The 25197-nt window shown below is 40.4% G+C and overlaps 1 protein-coding gene across 1 annotated transcript; it reads right to left on the bottom strand.

The window, feature by feature from the left end:
- Positions 1 to 750: 750 nt before the first annotated feature.
- erap1a (endoplasmic reticulum aminopeptidase 1a) lies at positions 751 to 24020 on the bottom strand. The gene is made up of 18 exons (XM_056240726.1): positions 23417 to 24020; positions 23190 to 23328; positions 20987 to 21121; positions 20762 to 20882; positions 20455 to 20609; positions 19748 to 19861; positions 18693 to 18824; positions 17951 to 18082; positions 17772 to 17855; positions 16947 to 17095; positions 10829 to 10917; positions 10549 to 10732; positions 6734 to 6890; positions 4957 to 5141; positions 4709 to 4870; positions 3793 to 3933; positions 3555 to 3636; positions 751 to 1113 (listed from the first exon to the last, which is right to left on the bottom strand). Exons 1-18 carry the CDS (start codon positions 23902 to 23904, stop codon positions 958 to 960), a joined length of 2805 nt encoding a protein of 934 aa, XP_056096701.1. The 5' UTR covers positions 23905 to 24020; the 3' UTR covers positions 751 to 957.
- Between the last annotated feature and the right edge of the window lie 1177 nt (positions 24021 to 25197).

Raw genomic sequence — 25197 nt, 5'->3', positions numbered from 1 at the left:
CATGTTTCATTTAGTAATGCACCGAAATTGCGGCAAGGGGAAAATATTTGGCCAATAATTAACATTAGCTGTGATCGATACCGATCTGTAGCTTTTAATCAGTCTCCATTTTGATTTACCGAGATCTTGTTACCAGTGTATGCGCAAACAAATAAATGTGGCTGCACACATACCATCCAAAAATCACAATAAGCTTTGTTACTTTTGATATGAAACAACGTCTAGGAATGCAAATAAATAGGCCTACAATTTTGGCGCTCTTTAATGTGGTGTGACGAATCACTGTAGCGTCTCAGTTCAAGCGGCACTTGATCAAATCTCTTCTTTACTATTTAAAGCACGAAATAAACATGGATAAATAAAAGGCATGTTGAAAGAAACACAACTTATTGAAATCTGTAGTCGCTCAACCAGTTTCAACGGCAATACAAATTGTTTGTAAACAATATCCTCCCCCCTAAAAAGTTTTGTGAATTTAGTGGGGGTTTTTAGTGGTAGGATGCATACCCAAATTAATCAATATCGAATAGAATTGAAATTTAATTGCAAGCTTGTGAATCGAAATCGAATTGTGAAATTTGTGTCAATGCCTAGTCCTGATAAATTCTGCCATTTAAATGGTTATTTACGAGAGTGTTGATTAACTGATTATCAATTAGACTTTATTTATAGTTTAATTTTATTTGGATAAATGAAAACTTTAATTTCAGTTTTGGTGTTTCTGTAAAAAAAAAAAAATCAGTGCATCACTACTTAAATTAAGTTGATATTTTGCATAAACATTTCACATTTAGACACATTTTATTACAGCCAATTCAAATGTCCATGTTTAACATTATGATATCAGAGCTGATTCAAACACACTTCCAGTGTGAAGGCCCTTGTCAAGGTGAAGCTAGGTGCAGTCTGGAGTTACAAACACACACACACACACACAGTCTCTAGAGTTGTCAGGACTCAATCCTGGACTGACTGCATGTCCAGCCAGGCCTTCAGTAGTGGGACGTTCCTGTCCATCCAGAGGATGTTCTGCTGGATTTTCTCCAGGGCCTGTTGGACGCTGCGGAGCCCGGAGCCCTGATCCTGCGCTAGTGAACTGAAGAAAGTCTGAACCTACAGGAACAACACAAACAACTGCTTCATGTTCTTGGATCACCGCTTTTGGTTTTGCATGACATTAACCAGATATAATCTGACGCCCATGATTTGTAAGATCATATGACCGTCTTTATATAAAACAAAACAGCTTTTTAGATATCACTGATACGAGTAAATGAGTTTTCATCATGTTTATCAAAAGTAAAATGAATTTCTTTAAATACTTGGTGGGGAATAAAAACCAAGCAATGGACTATAATTAATACAATGTTTAAATGTATAATTGAGCTGTCACTATTTAACCATTTCAATAACTTTTTTGGACTATACAGGTCCTTCTCAAAAAATTAGCATATTGTGATAAAGTTAATTATTTTCCATAATGTAAAGATAAAAATTAAACTTTCATATATTTTAGATTCATTGCACACCAACTGAAATATTTCAGGTCTTTTATTGTTTTAATACTGATGATTTTGGCATACAGCTCATGAAAACCCAAAATTCCTGTCTCAAAAAATTAGCATATTTCATCCGACCAATAAAAGAAGTGTTTTTAATTAAAAAAAAAAAGTCAACCTTCAAATAATTATGTTCAGTTATGCACTCAATAGTCAATACTTGGTCGGGAATCATTTTGCAGAAATGACTGCTTCAATGCGGCGTGGCATGGGGGCAATCAGCCTGTGGCACTGCTGAGGTGTTATGGAGGCCCAGGATGCTTCGATAGCGGCCTTAAGCTCATCCAGAGTGTTGGGTCTTGCGTCTCTCAACTTTCTCTTCACTATATCCCACATATTCTCTATGGAGTTCAGGTCAGGAGAGTTGGCAGGCCAATTGAGCACAGTAATACCATGGTCAGTAAACCATTTACCAGTGGTTTTGGCACTGTGAGCAGGTGCCAGGTCGTGCTGAAAAATGAAATCTTCATCTCCATAAAGCTTTTCAGCAGATGGAAGCATGAAGTGCTCCAAAATCTCCTGATAGCTAGCTGCATTGACACTGCCCTTGATAAAACACAGTGCACCAACACCAGCAGCTGACATGGCACCCCAGACCATCACTGACTGTGGGTACTTGACACTGGACTTCAGGCATTTTGGCATTTCCTTCTCCCCAGTCTTCCTCCAGACTCTGGCACCTTGATTTCCGAATGACATGCAAAACTGAGCAACAGTCCAGTGCTGCTTCTCTGTAGCCCAGGTCAGGCGCTTCTGCCGCTGTTTCTGGTTCAAAAGTGGCTTGACCTGGGGAATGCGGCACCTGTAGCCCATTTCCTGCACACGCCTGTGCACGGTGGCTCTGGATGTTTCTACTCCAGACTCAGTCCACTGCTTCCGCAGGTCCCCCAAGCTCTGGAATCGGTCCTTCTCCACAATCTTCCTCAGGGTCCGGTCACCTCTTCTCGTTGTGCAGCGTTTTTTGCCACACTTTTTCCTTCCCACAGACTTCCCACTGAGGTGCCTTGATACAGCACTCTGGGAACAGCCTATTTGTTCAGAAATTTCTTTCTGTCTTACCCTCTTGCTTGAGGGTGTCAATGATGGCCTTCTGGACAGCAGTCAGGTCGGCAGTCTTACCCATGATTGCGGATTTGAGTAATGAAACAGGCTGGGAGTTTTTAAAAGCCTCAGGAATCTTTTGCAGTTGTTTAGAGTTAATTAGTTGATTCAGATGATTAGGTTAATAGCTCGTTTAGAGACCCTTTTCATGATATGCTAATTTTTTGAGACAGGAATTTTGGGTTTTCATGAGCTGTATGCCAAATTCATCAGTATTAAAACAATAAAAGACCTGAAATATTTCAGTTTGTGTGCAATGAATCTAAAATATATGAAAGTTTAATTTTTATCATTACATTATGGAAAATAATGAACTTTTTCACAATATGCTAATTTTTTTGAAGGACCTGTATGTGCTCATTTTGTATTCATACTTTAAAGGTGGACTGTGTAATTTTTAGCGGCATCTAGTGGTGAGGTTGCGAACTGCACCCAACAGAAGTTACGGTGGCCGACAGGAAGTGATGTCGTCGTCTGAGACAGCAGAGAGTAGCCAGTTAATCAATGAGGTTTCTTTACAAAGATAAATTAAGAAATTAGGTTTACTTGATTATTCAGTAAAACGATGTTATTGTCAGTGTTTTATTCGCTGACTGTAGCTTGCTTCTTGGCACGAAGAACAACATAGTGACGAAACGCGCTTGTCCGTTTAGGGCCACCGTAGAAACATGTCGATGTAAGGGGACCCGCGGTGTATGTAGATAGAAATGGCTCATTCTAAGCTAATAAAAACAAAACGGTTCATTATGTACGGTCTTTATACACCACTGAAAACATAGTTATGAGTATGATGTTGCATTTCTGTCAACAGATCCTCCTAAATATTACACAATGCACCTTTAAGCAGGAAAATATATGTAAAAGTCACCAAAATGACAGATCAATCTAAAGTACCTCATCCAGCATTTCTCTGGTGGAATACTGATCGGTCACTCCAACCGCCATGCGAGATATTGCAGAAGAACCCAGATCAAACCTGAAATCAGGATTTAGATTCAATACACCACTTATATTCACTATCTATCATGCCATGATGTGTCATAAGAATGTAAGATTTATTTGATCATATAATAAGGTCTTCAGGTAGACATGAAAGCAATAATAATGTTTCAGACAGATATCTGATACGCACTTTTTCACAAGTTTCCCCCAGTTGGTCTTCATGAACTCCCAGGCGAGCTTGAAGCCTTTTGGGTTTTTACTGACAGTGACGACCAGTGACGGCAGGTCTTGAGTTTTCATTATCTCTCCCTCAATGCTTCTTTCCAAGAGCCTAGACAGAATGAGCGAGAAAAACACAGCATAGAGCAGGTTTATGTATTACGGCCTTTTTCAAAGTCTTGATTTTGTTTTTGGACTCTACTAGAATAAGTTATAATAACATGCTTGAATGTTAAAACAAACAACAACATTATTTCCCCCATATTCTCCATTGTTGCAGCTCCTCTCTTCCCAGTCTGTCAGTAACGCTCTGTTTAGTTCCTGTCTCTGTGAAGCCCCTCCTTCTGAAAAGCACACTGTGCTCTGATTGGTCGGCTGGATCAGTGTGTTGTGATTGGTCAAGCGATTCGAGCGTGTTTGGGAAATATCCCGCCCCTTACCATAACCACCAGTTTCAGCACACTACTAACTAACTCAACCAGGCCCCGCCCCTTTATTCTGCGTATGAATTATTTAAATGAGGAATATTGTGACGTGTTCGTTCCCTGAAGAAACTCAAGACTACAATGGAGGCGTTTCAGGAGTTCAGAAACACTGACACTGAAATACAGAAGAACTTGGCAAAGCTTTTTCATGCACAAACAGCAACATTACACTAAAGAAAGATGTACAAAAGCATAATAGGACTCCCTTAATGACACTCAGGATGGAAAAGGTAAGAAATGAATCATGCTTTTGCTTGACTTTAAAGTGAAGATCGTTTCAGATAAATATGCCAAAAATGTTGACCTTTTGATCTTCATTAATGATTCATACTCCATGTCATGTTTGGGTGAACTCTGAAAATGTCATGTGACACCTCAGCAGCTTCATGTCTCCAGACTCACCACTGAAGCTTGTGAGTTAATGGAGTGTAGGCGAGGGCGGCTTTAATCATCCACTTCTCCGATGGTGAGGCGGATCGCTTGTATTTCTCCAACAGGAAGTCCCAACCTTCATCCGTGCGCGCTCCTTCAGTGTAGACCACCAAACTGACGTCGGCAGGCAGCCTGAACCAAACAAACGATATAAAGGGAATTCAAATAGCATGCAGAATGTATAATGTGGATGTTTTGTAAATCAAACAAACTCTTACCACAGTTTGCCATCAGATTCTTTCCACTTCTGGAAGCGCTCAGTGGCGGTGTTGACGCAGGACGGGTAACGGCGGACACAGGCAAACAACAGCAGATAATTCCTGAGCATCCGCTCGGACACAGATCCGTCATCAGACCAGTGCTGACGGTCAATCAGTGTCTTGAATAACTTCACTAAATGACCCTGTTAAAACAGAAAACCACCAACAGTTTGTTGAAATATAGTACACTATGAAATTCATTTTTCCCAAATTTCTGTTTTCCATTTGAATTTTTCTGGATTCTGTTTTAATAGTTGAATTTAATTTTAAAAATCAAAAAGGATGTCTAATTGAATTCATAAAATTGTAACAATTCAATAGTTTAATAAAAAATTTATAAATAATAGGGCCCTATGAAATGTGTTTTATTATTAAAAAAATTCTGTGATGTCGCTGTTTTATTTTTTGGGGGATTCTGTGTTTTATTTAATACTAATGTATTATATCATTAAACGGTGGTAATCAAATGAACGCATAAAACTTTAACAATTGAATCTTTCAAAATGTAATCAAATGAAATTTGAACAATTCCTTTCATTTTTTGGCACTAACAGAAGTTTAAAATTTGGACAAAAAGTGATATTGTTTTAGCCTGGGAAAACCCAGACAACTTCCGGCAAATTTAGATTTGCTCTGAAAGTTAGTCTGGCAAAGAGCTCATTCAAGCCCATTTCCAATCCGTCGAAATCGCGGCACCAATCAGAAACGTTGGGGCGGGCTTTACACGATGACGACAGCGCTGGGATTTTGAAGCAGATTTTGTAGCCTACATTACAAAGATGGATGCCGCCGTCGAACATCACTCGTTCCAATCAGCTATCGCGTCTGTTTTAAGCCATTTGAACGTTTCCTTTTAGTTAAAAACCGAGCAAAGAACAACACTCGGAGATGTTTCTCCACCGCTCTGCATACGTCATCTCCTTCATCGCTCTGATTGGGTTTAGGTCTATCCGCGACGTCCGTTGGTGACGCCCCTCTGGAAATGATTTGTCTATGACGCTTTGCCAGACCATAACTCAGTTACAACTGAGAATGGTCTGGTTTTAACCAGGCTAATATTATTTGACATTCCTTAAAAAATAATGTTTTATTTATTATTATTTTGAGAAGTACATTCTATTGTGCAATAGTAATATATTTCTGTCACAATTTCTTCAAGTTAAACAGAACTTTTATTAATGATTAATCGGCTCTATGCACAATCGCTTCCGTGTTTTGTCTCAGCCCGCCCAGTTACATCCGGTGCTGCGTCGCAAGCCGTTTTTGCATTTGGTGGAGATAATGGCAAATTACACTCGCTGTTTACAAGAACTTCCAGCGGTTAACGTGAATTATGTTAACAATATTGTGTGAGGCGGTTAGCTGTCACACATAAGAGTAAGAAAGAGAAGGGCATTAAATTATATATTTCGAGCTACATCGATAACTTTGAGGGTGAGTAATCTCTCATATCATGTGAAATCCGACTAGCGAATCTGTTTCTAAAATTGTTGTCTCGTTTCTGAGAAAATGAATTATATTAAAGTTTGGCTGCTAGTACACTTCGCTATAGAACGCGCTATGCGGAGCTAAAGACACTGGCTGAGATTCTACCAGAAATATGTGCATAGAGCCTATTGTACTGTGATTTATTCATCCAAACCAAAGATTTGAAATGTGATGTCTAAACTGAGACAGGAGAAAGTATCTTAACATCCAAAACATTGCAGTACTTGATAATTTCTGCAACCGCTACCTTCATCTGGTTCTCCAGTTCCTCCATGTTTCTCTTCTCCATGAGTTTGTAAAGCGGCACCAGCTCATTGAAGCCCTGCGTCACTGGCATGATCTCAGACTCTTTACTGAGGTACAAGCTCAAGTTCAGAGCTTTATCCAGAGGGACTTTCTCTATGCTGAAGGAAAGACAAACATATTCCAGCAAGAACATGAATCAACTAGGTCTGCAATGACTGACACAAATTCAAAATGTCTTAATATAATTTTTCTTTGGATAACCAAATATCGAATCATGTGTCGTTTGTGCTCTTCATTAACGTCACATTTCTTCATCACGTTTGAAGTCTCGATGTCTTCAAATCAGCTGGTGTTTAGGTGATTTTTAGTAGATGTGGGAAGTCAGTTCTCCTCTAGTTCGCACAAATAGTTTTTATCTTCATAAAGATTTCTCAAATGTTTTGCTTGAAAAGTGTGTTTGTGCATCTTTCTATACCATTAACGACACTTGATTTGATATTTTAAAGTCGTCATGTGATGATAATGTAAAAGTTCATTGTTTTGTTTTTTTGGAATAGGACAGGTTAACATGCTTTACTGTTCAAAACACATTATTTTTAACATACTGCAGTGCACATTATTGCAGTAGTCAAGTCGAGTCAAGTCACCTTTATTTATATAGCGCTTTTCACAATGCAGATTATTTCAAAGCAGCTTTGCAGAGATAACAGGAAAATAATGTAACAAAGATTGTTTCTGCTGTACAGCAGATCTAGAAGAAAATAGTGTCATAGTCCAGCTTAAGTAAGTTCAGTGATGGTTTATTTTTGTTGTAAAAAAGTTATTAATTTAGTTAATTTATATATATATAGCCGCTCTGGAGAAAAGCGTGATGTTATTGTCCAGCTCAGTTCAGTTCTCATATAATGCTGTCAATGCAGGCAGAGCAATAATATTGTTGTAATATTAAATGTCCCCAACTAAGCAAGCCAAAAGCCAAAGGTGACAGTGGCAAGGGAACCACAATCAGGAGACAGAATGGAGAGAGAAAAAAACCTTGGGAGAAACCAGGCTCAGTCGCTCAGTCCTCCTCTGGCCAATGAACGAACAGTGTATGATTATGATTCAGGCAGCATTATAGGTCAGGGGCCGGTTTCACAAAGCTATTTTAGACCGGTCTATAGTGTTAGACAAGTCTAAAATTTGCTCATAGACTAGTCTAATTAAACTGTTTTACAAAAATAAAGACTGACTTAATTTAGACCAAAAAAATTAGACCACTTACCCCAGGCTAACTCAGGTCTAAGACTCTGTTACATTGGCAACCAGCAGTAACAATCACTTACATTACAAACAGCCGAAAGAAAAGGGAAAATGGCCCTCACCATATATATTCATCACCATTTCAGTGTCTTTAATGGTTGAGGAGATTCCCCCTTCCATGTGAAGCGCTTTGAGTGCCTAGAAAAGCGCTATATAAATGTAATGAATTATTATTATTATTATTATTTAAGTTTCTCTTGGGGTCCTCCAACCATTTTTTGGATATTTCCTCTTCAATATTTCTTTTTTGGCATCTTGTACCATGTTTTTGTATCTTTTCTGTACGTCTTTAACGCTCCGCTCAGCGGTCGGATTAACGCTGTTAACTGTCGTAGCAATCTTTTTCCAAATTAAACATTTCTTCTAGTTACTACATTCTCCGCTACATTTCCCAAGTAAAATGTCATTGTAACTGTTATACTCCTCCAACACACACATATCTTCCGCTTGAGTAAACTGCACTGAGCGGATGAATGCGCTTACTCGATCCGCCATGTTTTTTGTTTTGAAAAGTGTCTTATTTTACCCAGAATGCATTGCAGTGTAGTCCTACTTAAGATAGTCTTAAAGGGTCTTAAAATAGAGTCTTAAAAAACAAACAAAAATAACGACTTTATTCAGCTATTCATTTCTTTCTCTGTGGGCCTCGAGTGAGTTCACGTAGTGAAACTACGCAAAGCTTCTAGGTTGTACGTCACGCATCACACACATGACCAGCGTCGGCCAATAGTGAGCCTACGTGTGACGTGCAACACAGAAGCTTTGCGTAGTTTCACTACGTGAACTCACTCGAGGCCCACAGAGAAGGAAATGAATAGTTGAATAAAGTCGTTATTTTTGTTTGTTTTTTGCGCACAGAAAGTATTCTCGTCGCTTGATAAACTTAAGGTTGAGCCACTGTCGTCACTCGGACTATTTTAACGATGTCTTTCATAACTTTTGGGCCGACCAGTTTCAATCCCTTAAGAAGCCTATGGAGGAGTGATCCAGCTCTCAGATTTAATCAAAAATATCTTAATTTGTGTTTCGAAGATGAACGAAAGTCTTACGGGGTTGAACAACATGAGGGAGAGTAATTACTGACAGAATTTTCTTTTTTGGGTGAACTAACCCTTTAAGTGCTTTGTGCAATGGTCTGATTTAGACGTCTATCTGAAGTCTGACTATCTACTATATCTAAGCCATAGTCTAAGTCTATCTTTGTGAAACCGACCCCTGAAGTCAGATTGGATTGGAACATTCAAAATATGTATCCAGTTCCATTATGGCGTTAAATGTGTGCCTCAATCCTGAGCGAGTAAATGTAAGTTTTGAGCACAGAGAACTATATTTTGCAAGCACATTGCATTATATTTTGAACAGAAATTAACAATCGCAAAAAAAAATAATAGTTTGAGCAAAGAAAAAAACGATTCCGTGCTCAATAAATGTATTTGCTATTATCCATATTAATGTGCAATAATAACCCCTCTCGCGCAGTTTACAGGTGCTCTCTCACAAACTTATTCTCTGCGCTCCTGTCAAGTCCCTCTCTCTCTCACTCAACCTCTTAATTCTGTGCGCGCTCAACTCTTGACACACACGCTCGCTCAACATACAACAGCGTTACAAGTGTGCCACAAAATCAACCAATCGGAAAATTAAAGGTCAATTGTGATTGGCTGTTGGTCTCCAATCAAATCGCTAGTAGAACCAAAGCCCGTCTGGTAGAACTATCCACTACACCATCAAGCTTACTGGAAAAAAAATAAAAAAAAATAACTGACTACAGCGAGACTAATGGATTAAAACACATTTTGGTAAGTATTTTTTATTATTATTAACTTAAAGGTGTCTTGTTAGTTTTGTGTATTATAATGCTTTTGTGTTGTTTAACTTATAATATTACAGTAGCCTATATCTCCTATTGTGACTAAAGTTAGTTTGACTTATCCTTTTCACCATTTGACTGTCATGTTTGATGGTGGCTAGAGAAGACATCTATCCATAAAATTCATTTTTCGTCTTTTATTGTGCTGCGTGGTGATTGGAGACCAACAGCCAATCACAATTGACCTTTAGTTTTCCGATTGGTTGATTTTGTGGCACACTTGTAACGCTGTTGTATGTTGAGCGAGCGTGTGTGTCAAGAGTTGAGCGCGCACAGAATTAAGAGGTTGAGTGAGAGAGAGAGGGACATGACAGGAGCGCAGAGAATAAGTTTGTGAGAGAGCACCTGTAAACTGCGTGAGAGGGGTTATTATTGCACGTTAATATGGATAATAGCAAATACATTTATTGAGCACGGAATCGTTTTTTCTTTGCTCAAACGATTTTTTTTTTGCGATTGTTAATTTCTGTTCAAAATATAATGCAATGTGCTTGCAAAATATAGTTCTCTGTGCTCAAAACTTACATTTACTCGCTCAGGATTGAGGCACACATTTAACGCCATATTCCATCTGTTCCATTTAATCCAAAGTGTCGTATTACAGAAAGTCAATGCATTGCAAATGCTGTTGGCAGTTCCCTCACCTGACCAGCTGAAAGATGTCGTGGATGAGACTGGCCCTGTCGTTGCTGCTGAACACTGTGTGGTTCTGCTGGAGTTGAGTGATCAAAGCGTCCCAGCCTCCCGACTCATAGTGTACAATATAATACCCCCGCAGGTCCACATTGAATTTAATCCACTCCACCTTCTCTGACAGGTACAGCACATCTGGAGACACACAGTCAGATCTCAACATGCGCTGAACAACATGCTGGGAAGGTCAACATGTTGGGTTAGTTTAACATTTGATGCCGTGACACACACCTTTTTCACTTTTCAGCAAGAATCGCTGCACTGCACTACTGTGACTGGTGATGTAAGTCAGAGGGACCTGCCACAGGAAGCTTGACGTACTATGAGAAATCAGTTACAAACAACAAATATTATTATTGCTTATGTGCTATTGCTATGTCTTAAGTGAACATAAACAGGGAACAAAGAAAACACATGTCTCTATAATAAAGTTAATCAAACAACAAAAGACAAAGAGAAAAAATTCACTTGCTGTTCTTGACTGAATAACTTTTGTAACAATATTTGTAATGTAGCCTATATTTTATTTATAATGTGCAGTGTTATTTTACATTTAATTAGTTTGTGTACTTGAAAATCTTAAAACGGTTTATTTAAATTGTATCTTTGTTCAGTTGTATTTATTTGTGTGATTTGCTAATTTGTTTATTTGTCTTCTTTAATTAACTTGTCTGTAATAATGCTTTGCATTTATATTCGTTAGGCTAGTTGTTTTTGCTATGGTATTTTTAAACCACAGGCAAAAGTTCCTTGTGTATTTATTCCTTGTCTATTTATAGGCATCAATAAAATATGTGTTGCAATAAGACTTAATATGCAATAAATGTGAATGTGATTCCCTTTCAAGGGAACTTCGAGCTGCGTTTGAGACGCGGTGGGAACGCTCTGCGTGATTGCGTCATGAAGCACGTGTAAAATCAGTCCAATGGAAGCCCGATACGTCATGGGTGACGTCATAGACCAGGAAACTATAAAGCACCCTTGAAAACAGACCGCGACAGCTTCTGTTGTCTTCAGCAAGCGCTCTCTGTGATTCTGTCCTTGTCTATTTATTGTTGTTTGTCAAGCCCAATATATATATCACTATCTATCATTATGGCGAGCAAAGCAATATTATAGACGTTGTGTTGTTCCCTGCCCTCGTTACATCACGGGTGGGGACACACATCAGCTTTTTGTTGCTGTTTGGGAGTGGAGCATGCAACAGTCATTTCTCGAGGGATCTGACTGTGCATTGCGAGAAGCTGTCCGTGAGGACGCTCCGCTCCCGCCGGGCGTTCTTCGAGGAGGACGTTTCGGTTCGCGTTCCCCGAGCGGGTCTCTCTGTTGCCGAGGCACGGAGACGGCTCGTATTTCGGGGTTCGAAAACGGATCTGACAGCGGGGGTTGGGACGGGCTCCGCCCTTTCTCAGCTTTCACATGCCAGATCTAGTGTGCTGCGATTTCCAGTTCCGAGGAATTGGTATCGTTAGTGTTTTGTTTAAAAAGAAAGAGAACAAAACAAATACAAATCTTTATAAAAAGGCAGATGTTTGAGTTTTCAATGAATACATTTTCCAGCTCATAACTCTGTTGAATAAAGAGGAGCTTTTTTAAAGAAAAAAAAAGGAGGTTTTATCTAGTGCTGTTGCCAGTTTAATATTTACTGGCCAGTTGAACATTATGAGATTGAAAATAAAGAAGAGTTTGTTAGATGAACTGTATCTTAAAACAGGAAAACTCTGTATCTCAGCCTCCTCGTCGGGGACTGTGGTTTTTCCTTATCTCCACACTGAGGTGTCGAGATCGTGGAATAAACCGGTTTGTATTTTATGTGTTTAATCCCCAGATGTCTGACTATAGTAATGTTTGGGTATTAAGTATCATAGTATGACATTGCCTCGGGTTAAAGAGACGCTTGCGAGCTTTCTCTCTCCCGAGTCGGCGTTATCGTTATTAACCCCGACGTTACCCACCAGCCATCTTAATAATGAATACATTTTTATTAGGCAGCGCTGGTGGGTAGAGTATATAAGGACATGGATGAATGTGAGGGGCGACTCTCTGAGGAGGGTCGCAGCGCTGCCAGTTCGGTTGTTTCCTGCTGGTGGCCGCAGAGTGATATATATATGTATATATATATATAAGTTTTTTTCTGATATAAAGATAAAGGAAAATAAAGATATAATTATGTCTGTTCTTCTGGACGCTCCGCTTTCAAGAAAACTAAGAAATAAACCATTCAGCGGCGTTCCAGAGGTTTCTTCCTCACCAATCTTATGTTCCTGAGACGGCCAAAAAATATTATGCTCCTCTCAGCACAAAGTGCAAAACAGAGCGTCGCCATTCGGGCTCCTCCGCAATTGAGGGGTACCTGGGTGGCGGTCGCAGTCTAGCCAGTTAGAGACATGCAAGATCTGTTTTATCTCTAAAATAGCTTTGACAAAGAAGAAGCCCTGACGCCGAGGCGATCAGGCTTCTAAGGGTGGTCCCCTCTGGGGTAGGGACGGTTTTGAGAAATCGTTTCTCCTCAGCGCCCTTTGGGGTGCGACTCTCTGAGGAGGGTCGCAGTACTGCCAGTTCGGTTTCCCTGCCGGTTCGCCGTTTCAGGGCACCAAGGTGTCAGTGTCCCCAAACGAGCCTTCAAATAAGAAAAAAGAAGAGCAGTCAGTTCGGTTTCCCTGCCGGTTCGCCGTTTCAGGGCGCCGAAGTGCCTGCTTTTTTCAACGATCCTCCGAGGAGGGTCGTAGGAACTAAGCTAGTTAGAGGTAGGCAAGATCTGAGGACTGTCATCATCTCTAATAAAGCTTAGACAAGAAGTCCTGTCGCAAGAAAACGAGGCTATCAGGCTTCTGAGGGCTCCTCCGGGGCAGGGGCGGTTTTGAGAAATCGTTTCTCCTCGGCGACCTCTGGGGTGCGACTCTCTGAGGAGGGTCGCAGCGCTGCCAGTTCGGTTGTTCCCTGCCGGTTCGCCGTTCAGGGCACCGAGGTGTCAGCGTCCCCATACGATCCTCCGAGGAGGATCGTAGAGCGGTCAGTTCGGTTGTTCCCTGCCGGTTCGCCGCTTCAGGGCACCGTAGTGACTGTTCAACCAAGGGACGGTTTTGAGAAATCGTTTTTCCTCTGGGGTGCAACTCTTTGAGGAGGGTTGCAGCGCTGCCAGTTCGGTTGTTCCCTGCCGGTTCGCCGTTCAGGGCACCGAGGTGTCAGCATCCCCATACGATCCTCCGAGGAGGGTCGTAGAATGGTCAGTTCGGTTGTTCCCTGCCGGTTCGCCGCTTCAGGGCGCCGTAGTGACTGTTCAAACAAATCCAGAGGCCAGTCTTGAGAGACTGGTTCCCCTAGTAAATTTCTGGCAGCGTGGAAACTACTGCCACATATTTCTAAGTGGGTCCTGCACACTATAGAAAAGGGTTTCAGAATTCAGTTCGGTTCTCGTTCGCCCAGATTTCTAGGGGTCCTCCTCTCATTGGTGGACCCCGAGCAGGCTTTGGTTATGGAGCAGGAAGTACTGTCACTTCTGCAAAAGGAGCTGTAGAAGGGGTTCCTCCTCCCAGCAGACAGCCATTACTTCATTGTTTCCGAAAGAGGATGAGGGAGGTTCCCGAGGTTTGCTTTCGGGGGCAAAGCATTCCATTATCGGGTTCTTCCATTCGGCCTAGGTTTGTTACCCCACACCTTTACAGTATGCGTGGATGCAGCTCTGGCTCTTCTGAGACTCCAGGGCATTCGCGTATTATACTACATCAATGATTGGTTGCTCCTAGCTCAATCTGAGTTTATGGCAGTTCGGCATCGAGATGTCGTTCTGTCTCATTAAGGATGTTGGGGTTGCCTCTCAACGCCAAGAAGAGTGTGCTCTGAGGACCACTTTTCTAGGTGTAGCAATTCTTACAGCCGTAATGGGGTATATCTAGGCCAGTCACTCACTGTGAAACAGTTTCAGACGGGTGGGTCTCATGGCAGTTGCGTCCAACGTATTACTTTTGGCCTTCTGTTCATGAGACCCCTGCAGTGGTGGCTCAGGACCAAGGGGTTTTCTCCGAGGGGAAATACGTTTTCGCATGATCAAGGTCACGCGGCTATGCCTTCGTGCTTCGGTCATGTGGAAGAACCTTGGTTCCTCGCCCAGGCCCAGTGTTGGGGGCTTCTTGTCGACGCATATTGCTATCGACGGATGCTTCCCTCACAAGTGGGGGCGATCATGAGTGGTTGCTCGGCGAATGGCGGACAACACACTGATGGTCTCGTATATCAGAGCAGATATCCTGTTGAGGCAGGGGCTGAGGCCCAGGGGATTGGAGACTTCACCCCGAGGTGGTGGAGCTTCTTAGGGAGAACTTTGGTCTAACTAAAGTCAAGTCGACCTTTCACATTGTTTGTACAACGCATTGCTCTATATGGTTCCCCCTCACGCAGCCAGCTCTTCTCGGACTGGATGCGATGGTGCAGGTGTGGCCGAGGCTGCACCTGTACGCATTTCCCCCGATATCTATGCTCCCGGAGGTTCTGGAGAGGGTTCGCCGGGAAGGGGCTCATCTGCTACTAGTAGCCCCATACTGGCCGACTCGAGTTTGGTTCTCGGACTTTGTCTCTTCTGGACGGCTCTCCCATGGAGATTCCGTTCAGGAGGGACCTGCTGTCCCAGGCAGGGGGCACGATATTTCACCCTCGACCGGAGTTGTGGAAACTGTGGGCCTGGCCTCTGAGGGGGCCAGGCTCATAGAATCCAGTCTCTCGACTGAGGTCGTTGAGACATTCTCCATTCCAGAGCTCCTTCCACGAGAAGACTGTATGCACTGAAATGGAAATTTTTCTCCACCTGGTGTGGTGAGCGTCAGTTAGATCCTGTTAACTGCCCTGTTGGTTCAGTTCTCGATTTTCTGCAAGACCGTTTCTCTGCTGGATTATCTCCTTCCACCTTAAAAGTTTATGTGGCGGCTATTTCGGCCTATCATACCCCTCTGGGGGGTACTTCTTTTGGGAGAGATCCTCTGATTACTCGTTTTCTCCGTGTTACATTGAGGTTGAGACCTGCACTGCACTCTAGAGCACCGGCTTGGGATTTAGCCATTGTACTTGAGGGTCTGGCTCTGGCTCCCTTCGAGCCTATTGAAGAGGTTTCAGAAAAATTCCTCACTTTGAAAGCTTTATTTCTCCTTGCTATTTCATCTATCAAGAGAATTGGAGATTTGCATGCCCTGTCGGTTGCTCCGTCATGTCTGGAATTTGCACCTGGTATGGTGAAAGCATTTCTATACCCTAGACCGGGTTATATTCCTAAGGTCCCAGTTAATGTTGGGGGCCCAATAGTGTTGCAGGCCTTTTATCCTCCACCTTTTAATACCCCAGATCAGGAACAACTGAACCTGTTATGTCCAGTTCGGGCATTGGATGCCTACGTTCACAGAGCTGCCCTGTGGCGTAAGTCAGAGCAGTTATTTGTATGTTTTGGGTCACTCAGAAGAGGGTGCCCTGCATCTAAACAGGTTATGAGCAAATGGATAGTCGAGGCTATATCATTGGCTTATGAAGCGGCCGGTCAGCCTTCACCTATGGCTTTACGGGCCCATTCTACAAGGAGTATGGCGGCCTCTACGGCCTTAATTTCGGGTGTTTCCCTTCTTGACATTTGTAATGCGGCAGGTTGGTCCTCTCCACATACATTTGTCAGGCTTTATGACCTTGACCTCTCCACTCCTGGGGCGAGGTTGCTTGCTTCTTAGTGTGCGCAAGGACTTCACACAGAACGGGCATTTGTCACTATGGCGTAGTGGGTATGGGGTTCCCACCGCGTCTCAAACGCAGCTCGAAGTTCCCTTGAAAGGGAACGTCTCAGGTTACGTATGTAACCCTGGTTCCCTGAGAGGGAACGAGACGCTGCGTTTGCCTGCCATACTTCCTGCATGCCCTGATCGACTTGCTTCAGACTTTTTCAGAAGCTGTCGCGGTCTGTTTTCAAGGGTGCTTTATAGTTTCCTGGTCTATGACGTCACCCATGACGTATCGGGCTTCCATTGGACTGATTTTACACGTGCTTCATGACGCAATCACGCAGAGCGTTCCCACCGCGTCTCAAACGCAGCGTCTCGTTCCCTCTCAGGGAACCAGGGTTACATACGTAACCTGAGACGATTTTTTTACCGTACTGGAATCGAAATTAGGATAAAATCAATAAGAATCAGAATCGATAAGCAGAATCGGAATCGGTAAAATTTAAATGATACCCAACCCTATTACCCTTTTTTACTTCTTATTTGATCAGAATGCCGTAACATACTATTTTTAAAGCATAATACTGTTTGAATAGTTTTTGTTGCACACTGTGTTGCTTCACATGGGATCTTTGTTTAGTATGCATTATGCATACCTTGAAGATTTTTCTCCTTTAAGATAGCGCTCCTGTTTGAGGATGACCTCTTGACCTTTGACCTCCACCGTGACTAAAGGAAACCCCTCCTGCAGTGTCCAGGTGTCCATGATGGCTCGGACGTCAACACTGTCCTCCATGAACCATTTCTGCTGGAAAAGGATTGATTTACTGATATATTATGAAATGATATGACCTGATATATAATATAACATATTACATATCGTATAATGCCATTTCAGCTAGAACAGGATTGTTTTACTACATTAACTGAATAATTTATTTGTTTTGTGGCTCATATCGTGTCATACATATCATATCCTATAACATATAAATCAGATAATATCATCATATAACATATCATGTCATATATATAATATCATGTATCATATCACGTCATATATCATATAATATATTATCAAATATATCATGTCATGTCATATATAAAATATTTCATGTCATATTATATAATTTATTGTCATATATATATTATATATTATCATGTCTATAAAATATGACATCATATATTCTACATTATAAAATTTATCATGTAATATATAATACATTATAAAATATATCATGTCATATATAATTTCACATAATATATCGTCATATAATATATTTTATCATATCATATCCCATCATACATCATATCACATAATATATCGTCATATAATATATTTTATCAAATCATATCCCATCATATATCATATCATATACAGTAGATGCTGTCAATGTTGCTATGAACCCAGAACATTCCTTTAAAAATGAATTAAAAAAATGATAAATGATTGCTACATATTATGTATTTAATGCAGCACTCACAGAAGCTGGAGATTCAGCCCTACTTTTGGAACAGAATCCATCGAGTTTAAGTCTCCCCGAGTCCAGTCCATCAGAAGTGCAGATCTGAAAAGGTTGAAATGCGTTTGGACTCAAGAGCATTGGTTGAAGCTGCCTTGAGTGCTGGAGAACATACACAGGAACCAACAGAGGTCACTCACATTGGTAAGACTTTCCCAGAGGTGAGCATTGACGGTGTTCTGGTAGCTGTGTCTCTTCAGGTAGTCTATAATACCGTGCTTGAAAGCCTCTGGGGTCAGGAAATCCCTCAGCATGTTCAAGATACACGCTCCCTTGAGAGATGATGAACAACCAGTAGACAAATTACAACTAATTATTCACGTAAAGGCTTTTAGAGATTAGTGGACAACCAATATATCGTCATGGCCGATATTTGGCATTTTTAAATGTCATTTTTAAGTTTTTCTGTTTGGTCACGAAGTGCCAGAATCAGCTTTTATTTTGACAGAGATGGAACTTTTATTTTGACAGTGCTAAGAATACCAGCACCTGATGTGAATGTAAAAGGCTAACAGAATCAAGAAGTTGCTAAAGCTTAAATTAGTTTTTTACAGATTTATTTTTTAAGCTCAATAACAATGTCATATTGATTCATATTACAATTATTTCTAAAGTCGCAAATATGTTAAATAAATAAAATTTTCATTGCTGCAATGTTTATGCATGTTATTATAATTAAAGGTTCACTAACTTTTTTGTAAAAATGCAGTTTTGTTTTTTTAACTGCTAGATGGTCGAAAGTTACATAATGTACCTTTAAATAGTGTAATATCATATAATCACTATAATCGGCCACCCTGCTCTCTAAGATATTAGTATCAGCATCAAAAAATCGATCCTGGTCGACCGCTATTAGAGATATATAAAGTGCTTGTTGTGTACCTTTCGGTAGGAAACGTCATCAAACATCTCGCTGATTTCCGCAGGATTCTCCACTGGGGTGGAAATGGGGTGTGAGGAGATTAAAGAGTCCACTGACATGGCGGTGAAGCACTTCTCCAGGAAATAATCATCCTAAAATAGAGACACTGAATAATATCAGCTCTGTTATAGTTACATATCAGTCAGAATCTGTTGAAATGACCATATCACAATCTCAACTAGGGCTGGGCAGTGTGATGATGATATACAATTAAGGCTGAAAGTGACGTGCGGAGGGGAGATTTGTTTTTAATGTGCCTACAAGTTCGATTAAACCATTAAAATATGAGGAAAATATTTGATTCTGTTATATATATATATTAAAAATCTGACAAAAAAGGCAAACTACAGCTACAGGTTTTATTTTACTACAGTTTAAAAAAAACTCACTTTGACTACAACATAATCAGTTATTAATATTTTGTTGGTTCTCTCTTGTTTTTCGCATGTGTTCATAATTTCTTTGTATGACAGTCTGGCTAAAAGCGAAGTCCACACAATTTGGCATGTTTCATTGTGTTATCATCACAAATAAAACAATCGACTGTAATATGTAATACGCTTACAAAATCTATTAACATATTTTTCATAAAATTGTATATGCTTTTTTTCATAATGTGCAGATGTCAATTTCCTAGGCCGGATATCACTGGGGGAGACGATATAAAGTGTCTATCCTAGAGATTTTGCTATATCGTTTTTATTGTCGTATGTACGAATGTACATAGCACAGCAATAATAAAATTTATTGACACTTTAAAGTTTTAACATGCATAAATAAGAGCATAAAGAGCAGGATGTGCAATGCTTGATGTTAAAAAGAGTAAAGCGCAATACACCATGAAAAAAGGTAAGTGTGTTACTCGCACGCGCAGCTTTTTGCACTTGAATGGTCAAACACACACAGAATTATGTTAAAATGCCCAGCGTGTGAAGTATTCACATAACCACAGCTTATGATGACTTAACCTCAACTATTAGATAGTTGTATTAAATGTAAAGATACGTGGTCTCACCACTTGCAGCTCAGGGTGGGTGATGTTGACGGACACATACTCCATGAACTTGGCAAAGCCCTCGTTTAACCACAGGTCATTCCACCACTGCATTGTCACCAGGTTTCCAAACCACTGGATAACAGATGTGAGTGATTAGCCATCAATTACATCATTCAGTAGTCAAATATTTTTGTATAATGAAGTTAAACTGCCAGGCAACTGATATCCTATATATATCTCTGCTAGTTTCATGTCTCCAATATCACTTATCTGGTAACACTTTACAATAAGGTTTTATTTGTTAATATTAACAACAATGAACAATACTTCTACAACATTTATTAATCTTGGTTAATGTTAATCTCAACATTTACTAATACATTTTTTAAATCAAAAGTTGCATCTGTTAACATTAGTTACTGTACATTTTTATTACCTAACATTAACAAAGATGAATGCTGTAAGAATATATTTCTCATTGTTAGATCATGTAATTTAATACATTAATGTTACCAAATGAGAGTATTGTGAAGTGTTCCCACATATCTCTTCTCCTCGCATTATAAAACAATCTCTATTTATGTATTTATTTGTTAAGTAGTCATGCAATAAGCAGGATAATGTAGTCATATAGGCATCAACAAAATATATTTTGTGAAAGAGGCCGACTAGCTGTATGTGATCTCTTAGTTTACTTAGATTGAATTAGTAACAGAAATATCAACCTGATGGGCTAGTTCATGGGCGATGACTTTGGTGATGCCCAGTTTGTCAGAGGAAGAGGATTTCTCAGGGTCAAAGAGCAAACCGGACTCCCTGTACGTCGACAGACCCCAATTCTCCATAGCACCGGACTGGAAATCTGGGATCGCAGCAAGATCTACAAATAAAAGATAATTATAGCCAAGTCCTAAAAAGCCTATAAATATACTGATTACAGCTTTGCATTATTTGATGCCAGATTGCACACTAAAGTATGCATGCCATTTTCACCAGCAGTAAAGATGGTGACTGCTGAACTTTCACACTCACCGTGTTTGGGAAGTGGATACGGGATGTCAAAATAATCATCATAAAAGTCTAGCAGTGTGACGGCGGTGTTCAGAGCATATTCCGCTTGATTGATCTTCTCAGGAACCGTATACACGGATATCTACATCAGGATTCAGGTTATGAGGAGTGAAACCACAGTTTTATTCAGGTCTGGGTGTGTTGTAAAGTGCATTTATAATGCTTTTGGCAATAGTATCGACTTGCCTCAACTCCATGCTGACTCTTTTTACTGATGGAGTGGAAGTCACAGATGATGAAGGCCACCAGGTAGGTGCTCATCTTCACCGTCGTGTCGAAATGATCCTCCAGGAGCCCGTCAGCCAGCTCTACAGTTCTCAACTATTGGATGAAATAATCTTTCATTGGTTTACTTTACATGAAACAGTCTGAAAAAGAAATCACTGAGTTCAATGTCAATAAATGACATTGCAGATTGTGCAATTTATAAATTGACATCCAAAGTTGTGAATTGTGTGCAAAATTGGAATATCGCATAACATTAGCATTTCCATCCCATGTGTTCAAGAGAACAAAATCGTCACTTCCTGGGAAATTTGTATGTGGTAAAAATGGAAGTTGCTGCAAAATCGGGGAAGAAACTGAGGCTCTTTTATCCTCCATCATGTGAGACGCTTCTCGGAGGGAATTAAACCTAATCATTCTGATGACAGACTTTGGCTCAGTCATTTCATCATGTCAAACATTTGAGATGCTGTACGATGCAATTGGTCCACTGGCTAGTCCAGTTATCCAATCACATCCACTGCTGAGGCACTCACGTGAGTTTTTTGTTGCGCATCAAAAAATTTATTCTGTAAACGTGTTTCCATCGTCTTCTTATCGAATGAAAAAATTACCCACCTCAATTAAGCGTATACATTTTTTCATGCACATTTTTAGAATTTATGTGCATCTTGGTGTTTCCATCCAGTCTTTTTTTATGCGATATCCCAAAATTTGCCTAAAAATAGGTAGATGGGAACATAGCTATTGACCGTTATGATAGTTAATGATTATGATGATTCATTTTTGATTTGCCGGAAAATACTGGCTAACCTATGATATTTTTCTTGATATTTTGTGACTTTATTTTATTTAGGATTATGAAAAGCTGATGTGTTGTGGAATGTGTGTACAAAATTGTATTACAATTATGACGTTGATCATGGTTTATGGTTAATGGTTAAATGTAGCAGCACAGAAACCCATTTGTATTTTGAGACAGTTTCTCAACAACCCACTAAGGGTGTTTACATTTACATGAATGCATTTGGCAGATGCTTCAATTAGAAGAAATTTACACTGCATTGATGCCGTACATTTCTATCAGTTCATGGATGTTAATTTCACTGGGAATCAAATCCATGATCTTGAGGTTAGGAGCGCCAGGTGTAACGGACGTAGAGTCGGAGCAGGTCGAGTAGGACCAGTTAAATGTGGTGTAAGGGACGTAGGCCAGTAAGAGCTGTGCGTGTATTACGTGTAAACCTCACTCCCCTGATCTCAAGAGGCGCTAGCGGCAGAGGTTTTAGCATCCTTGTAAGCGCGCGCGCCGGAGACACCGGTTCGAATCCCGGTCAAGTAGGACATTTGGTGCCGTGACCCGGATGGGAGTGAGGTTTGGGGGGGGTTAGTGTAATGTGTCTTTAGCATTCTTGAGAAGCTAGTGTTATACTTTCTGCGTCCGCGAGGGCTCGTTAGGGTCGCGTGATGTAAAAATCGTCATCGGGAGGGTGTACGCGGCGGCTCTTTGCCTCCAATTTTTTGTGACCACGCGTCACTAGGCTGCAAAAGCACCAACTGCGCCGATCTACTGTGCATGTGCAGAACATGTCCGCCAAGCGGACCCCAGCATACACTTTTTAGTAGTATAATACAAGTAGTCCGTGTCTGTGCTGTCCACAGCTGTCTGTGTGTACGCGTCCAAACTGGAGTATAACCGAGGCTTCAGCGTGCCCGCCTCCCAAGCCAGAGACCCCGGTTCAAATCCCGCTCGGAGCGGGTCAAATAGGACCGGTTAAATTGGGTGCCATTGACCTGGATGGGAGTGATGTTTAGGGGGGTGAGTGTAAGGGACGTAGGCCAGTAAGAGCTGTTTGTGTAAACCTCACTCCCCTGGCCTCAAGAGGTGCGCTAGCACTGGCGGTTTAAATCCCGTTCGGAGCGGGCCGATTAGGACCAGATACACAGGCTTCTACTGTTTGAGCTTTTCCACACTTCTTCTGTTGAACATATTTACAATACTGTTTATATAATTGACTTAATTTATTTTTAGTGTGTGAGAACTATTATACCCATTTTTTTTGTTTGGTTTTTCTTTGTGATTTTGGTGAATTACATTGAATCCAATGTGACCTGCACCATAAAGATCATACCCAGATTTAATACAAGGTTTAGTTATGTGTACCTTGGGCATGTTGGATATGGAGATGTGCCTTGATTCTCGGCGCATGCGGATGGTAAAGTTGGCTTTGAACGCAGGTTCATCAAAACAAGGGAAGGCGGCTCGAGCATGTGTCGCCTCAAACTGAGTGGACGCCAACATCCTGTAGGGAAAAAATAATAATTTTGAGGGTTGTTTACTCTTCAAACTATCAATTAGTCACAAAAGCACTAATGTCGTGGTTCCCATACCTGACCTCCCCACTATTCGTGGTGTATCTGCCTTTATAAAAGCCATGAAAACTGTCTGATAAGTTGGCGTAGAACTCCAAACGCACCAAATGGTTTCCTTTCTCAAATGTGAAGCCATCCGCAAAGAGTGCAATCTGTTCATTGGCTTCAAACTCACTGGTTTGAAGATCTCGATGATGTCTGGACTCTAAAAGCTGTGCTTTAGAGATCTGAAGGTTCTTGCTGTGGAGGATGATGGCTCTGGTGTCCTGCTCTACCTCTACGAGGATCTGGACAACACCAGTGTAGGTCAGCGAGGTCAGGTTGGGGTTTATCAGGAGCTCATAGTGCTGGGGTTTCACTGTTTCTGGCAACCGCATCTTCTCCCAGGGAAAAGGCAACACATTTGTGTCCGTGTTGACAGTCATTCCATGGTTGCCAGTTAAAAGAACACATAATAAAATGGGAAATATAAGGCAGTTTAAACCCCAAGACTGGGAGAAGAGCATGATTAAAAACAGAAGTTTAAGATCAGCTTTCTATGCGCTTGTCAATTTGGTTATCAATAACACACATGAGCACTGCTTACGAACTTTAGACGTCACAAACAAAGAAAAACACAAATTATATCTAATTTACAGTCGAATTCAGCGGACAAAAAAGAACGAACCCACGCGCGAAATCCCATAGGTAACTGAAAGTGAAACTACGCAGCTGTCAATCACAATATCTAATTTCCTTTCGTGAAAACGTCTCCATTTTGCGCTCAGATTCTAGTATTACATGCTGGAGCTTAAAACACATCACATTACGTTTTATATAACAAAAAAAAACGTATCTATGTGCTTGCGATGAAACGTTGAACGCAGCAGTGAACACTCTCATGAATATTAATTAAGGTAAGGATAAGAATTAGGATACGTGATTCGACGCTTCAGGAAGTACACCAAGCTACGTCATGACGACTAATTAATTATTCATGATATAAGCCTTCTTCAGCTGAAGTTGGGAAGAAATAGCGGCCTCTGTAGCAGTGGGTCAAAAACACACCATCAAACCAAAAAATTATACGTTTCCAGTTACAGACACACTGATTAATTAAAAATGATTGAGCAAAGTGTATTGTTGCATGTTGGGACTGCTTATCAAAATAGAATGACAAATACATTATGATTTGATGAACTTATATTTATTGGCCAATTTCATCACTAAACAAAATGTGGTTATTTCTTGTGGATTAAAAAATAGACAAAACAAAACAAAAAGAAACGTAAACATGTATATTACATGTCTTGTGATTTGTTTTTAATTTTACTCAGTCCATTATGACACTTAATTCTCTTTATCCACATCTTGCAATGCAATTGTATAGAAACAGGTCATTAGAAAATATAAAATGGTCCCTGAGAAAAAGCCAAAAAAAAAAAAAAATCGCCATTTAAATCCAAAATAATAAGGTTTGTAAACCTTCCAAAATTGTTTCAGACTTTAGTTTAATTAAAACGTATTTATTTTCACAATTGTTCATCACAGTCGATTAACAAATAGATTTGGGTTGAGTCAGATCCAAACTACTTTAATTGCAAGGGGAGAATTCAGGCAGTATTTCCAGAATAATTGGACTTTCACTATATTTTAGTCTAGACTAAACTTTACTAGACGGACCTCATACGAACACTGACGAATAATTATGGGGGTGGATGGTTTCAAGCAGTAAGGAAATGTTTCAATACACAATAACAAGTATGAAATGCAATAAAATCCAACTTGTCCAAAAATAATAATTTGTCAAAAGAAATTGT

Source organism: Rhinichthys klamathensis, unplaced genomic scaffold (assembly GCF_029890125.1).
Source record: "Rhinichthys klamathensis goyatoka isolate OS25496 unplaced genomic scaffold, OSU_Roscu_1.1 h1tg000606l_1, whole genome shotgun sequence".
In the NCBI taxonomy this organism is placed as follows: Eukaryota; Metazoa; Chordata; class Actinopteri; order Cypriniformes; family Leuciscidae; genus Rhinichthys; species Rhinichthys klamathensis.
This window is presented reverse-complemented; position numbering and strand designations above follow the sequence as displayed.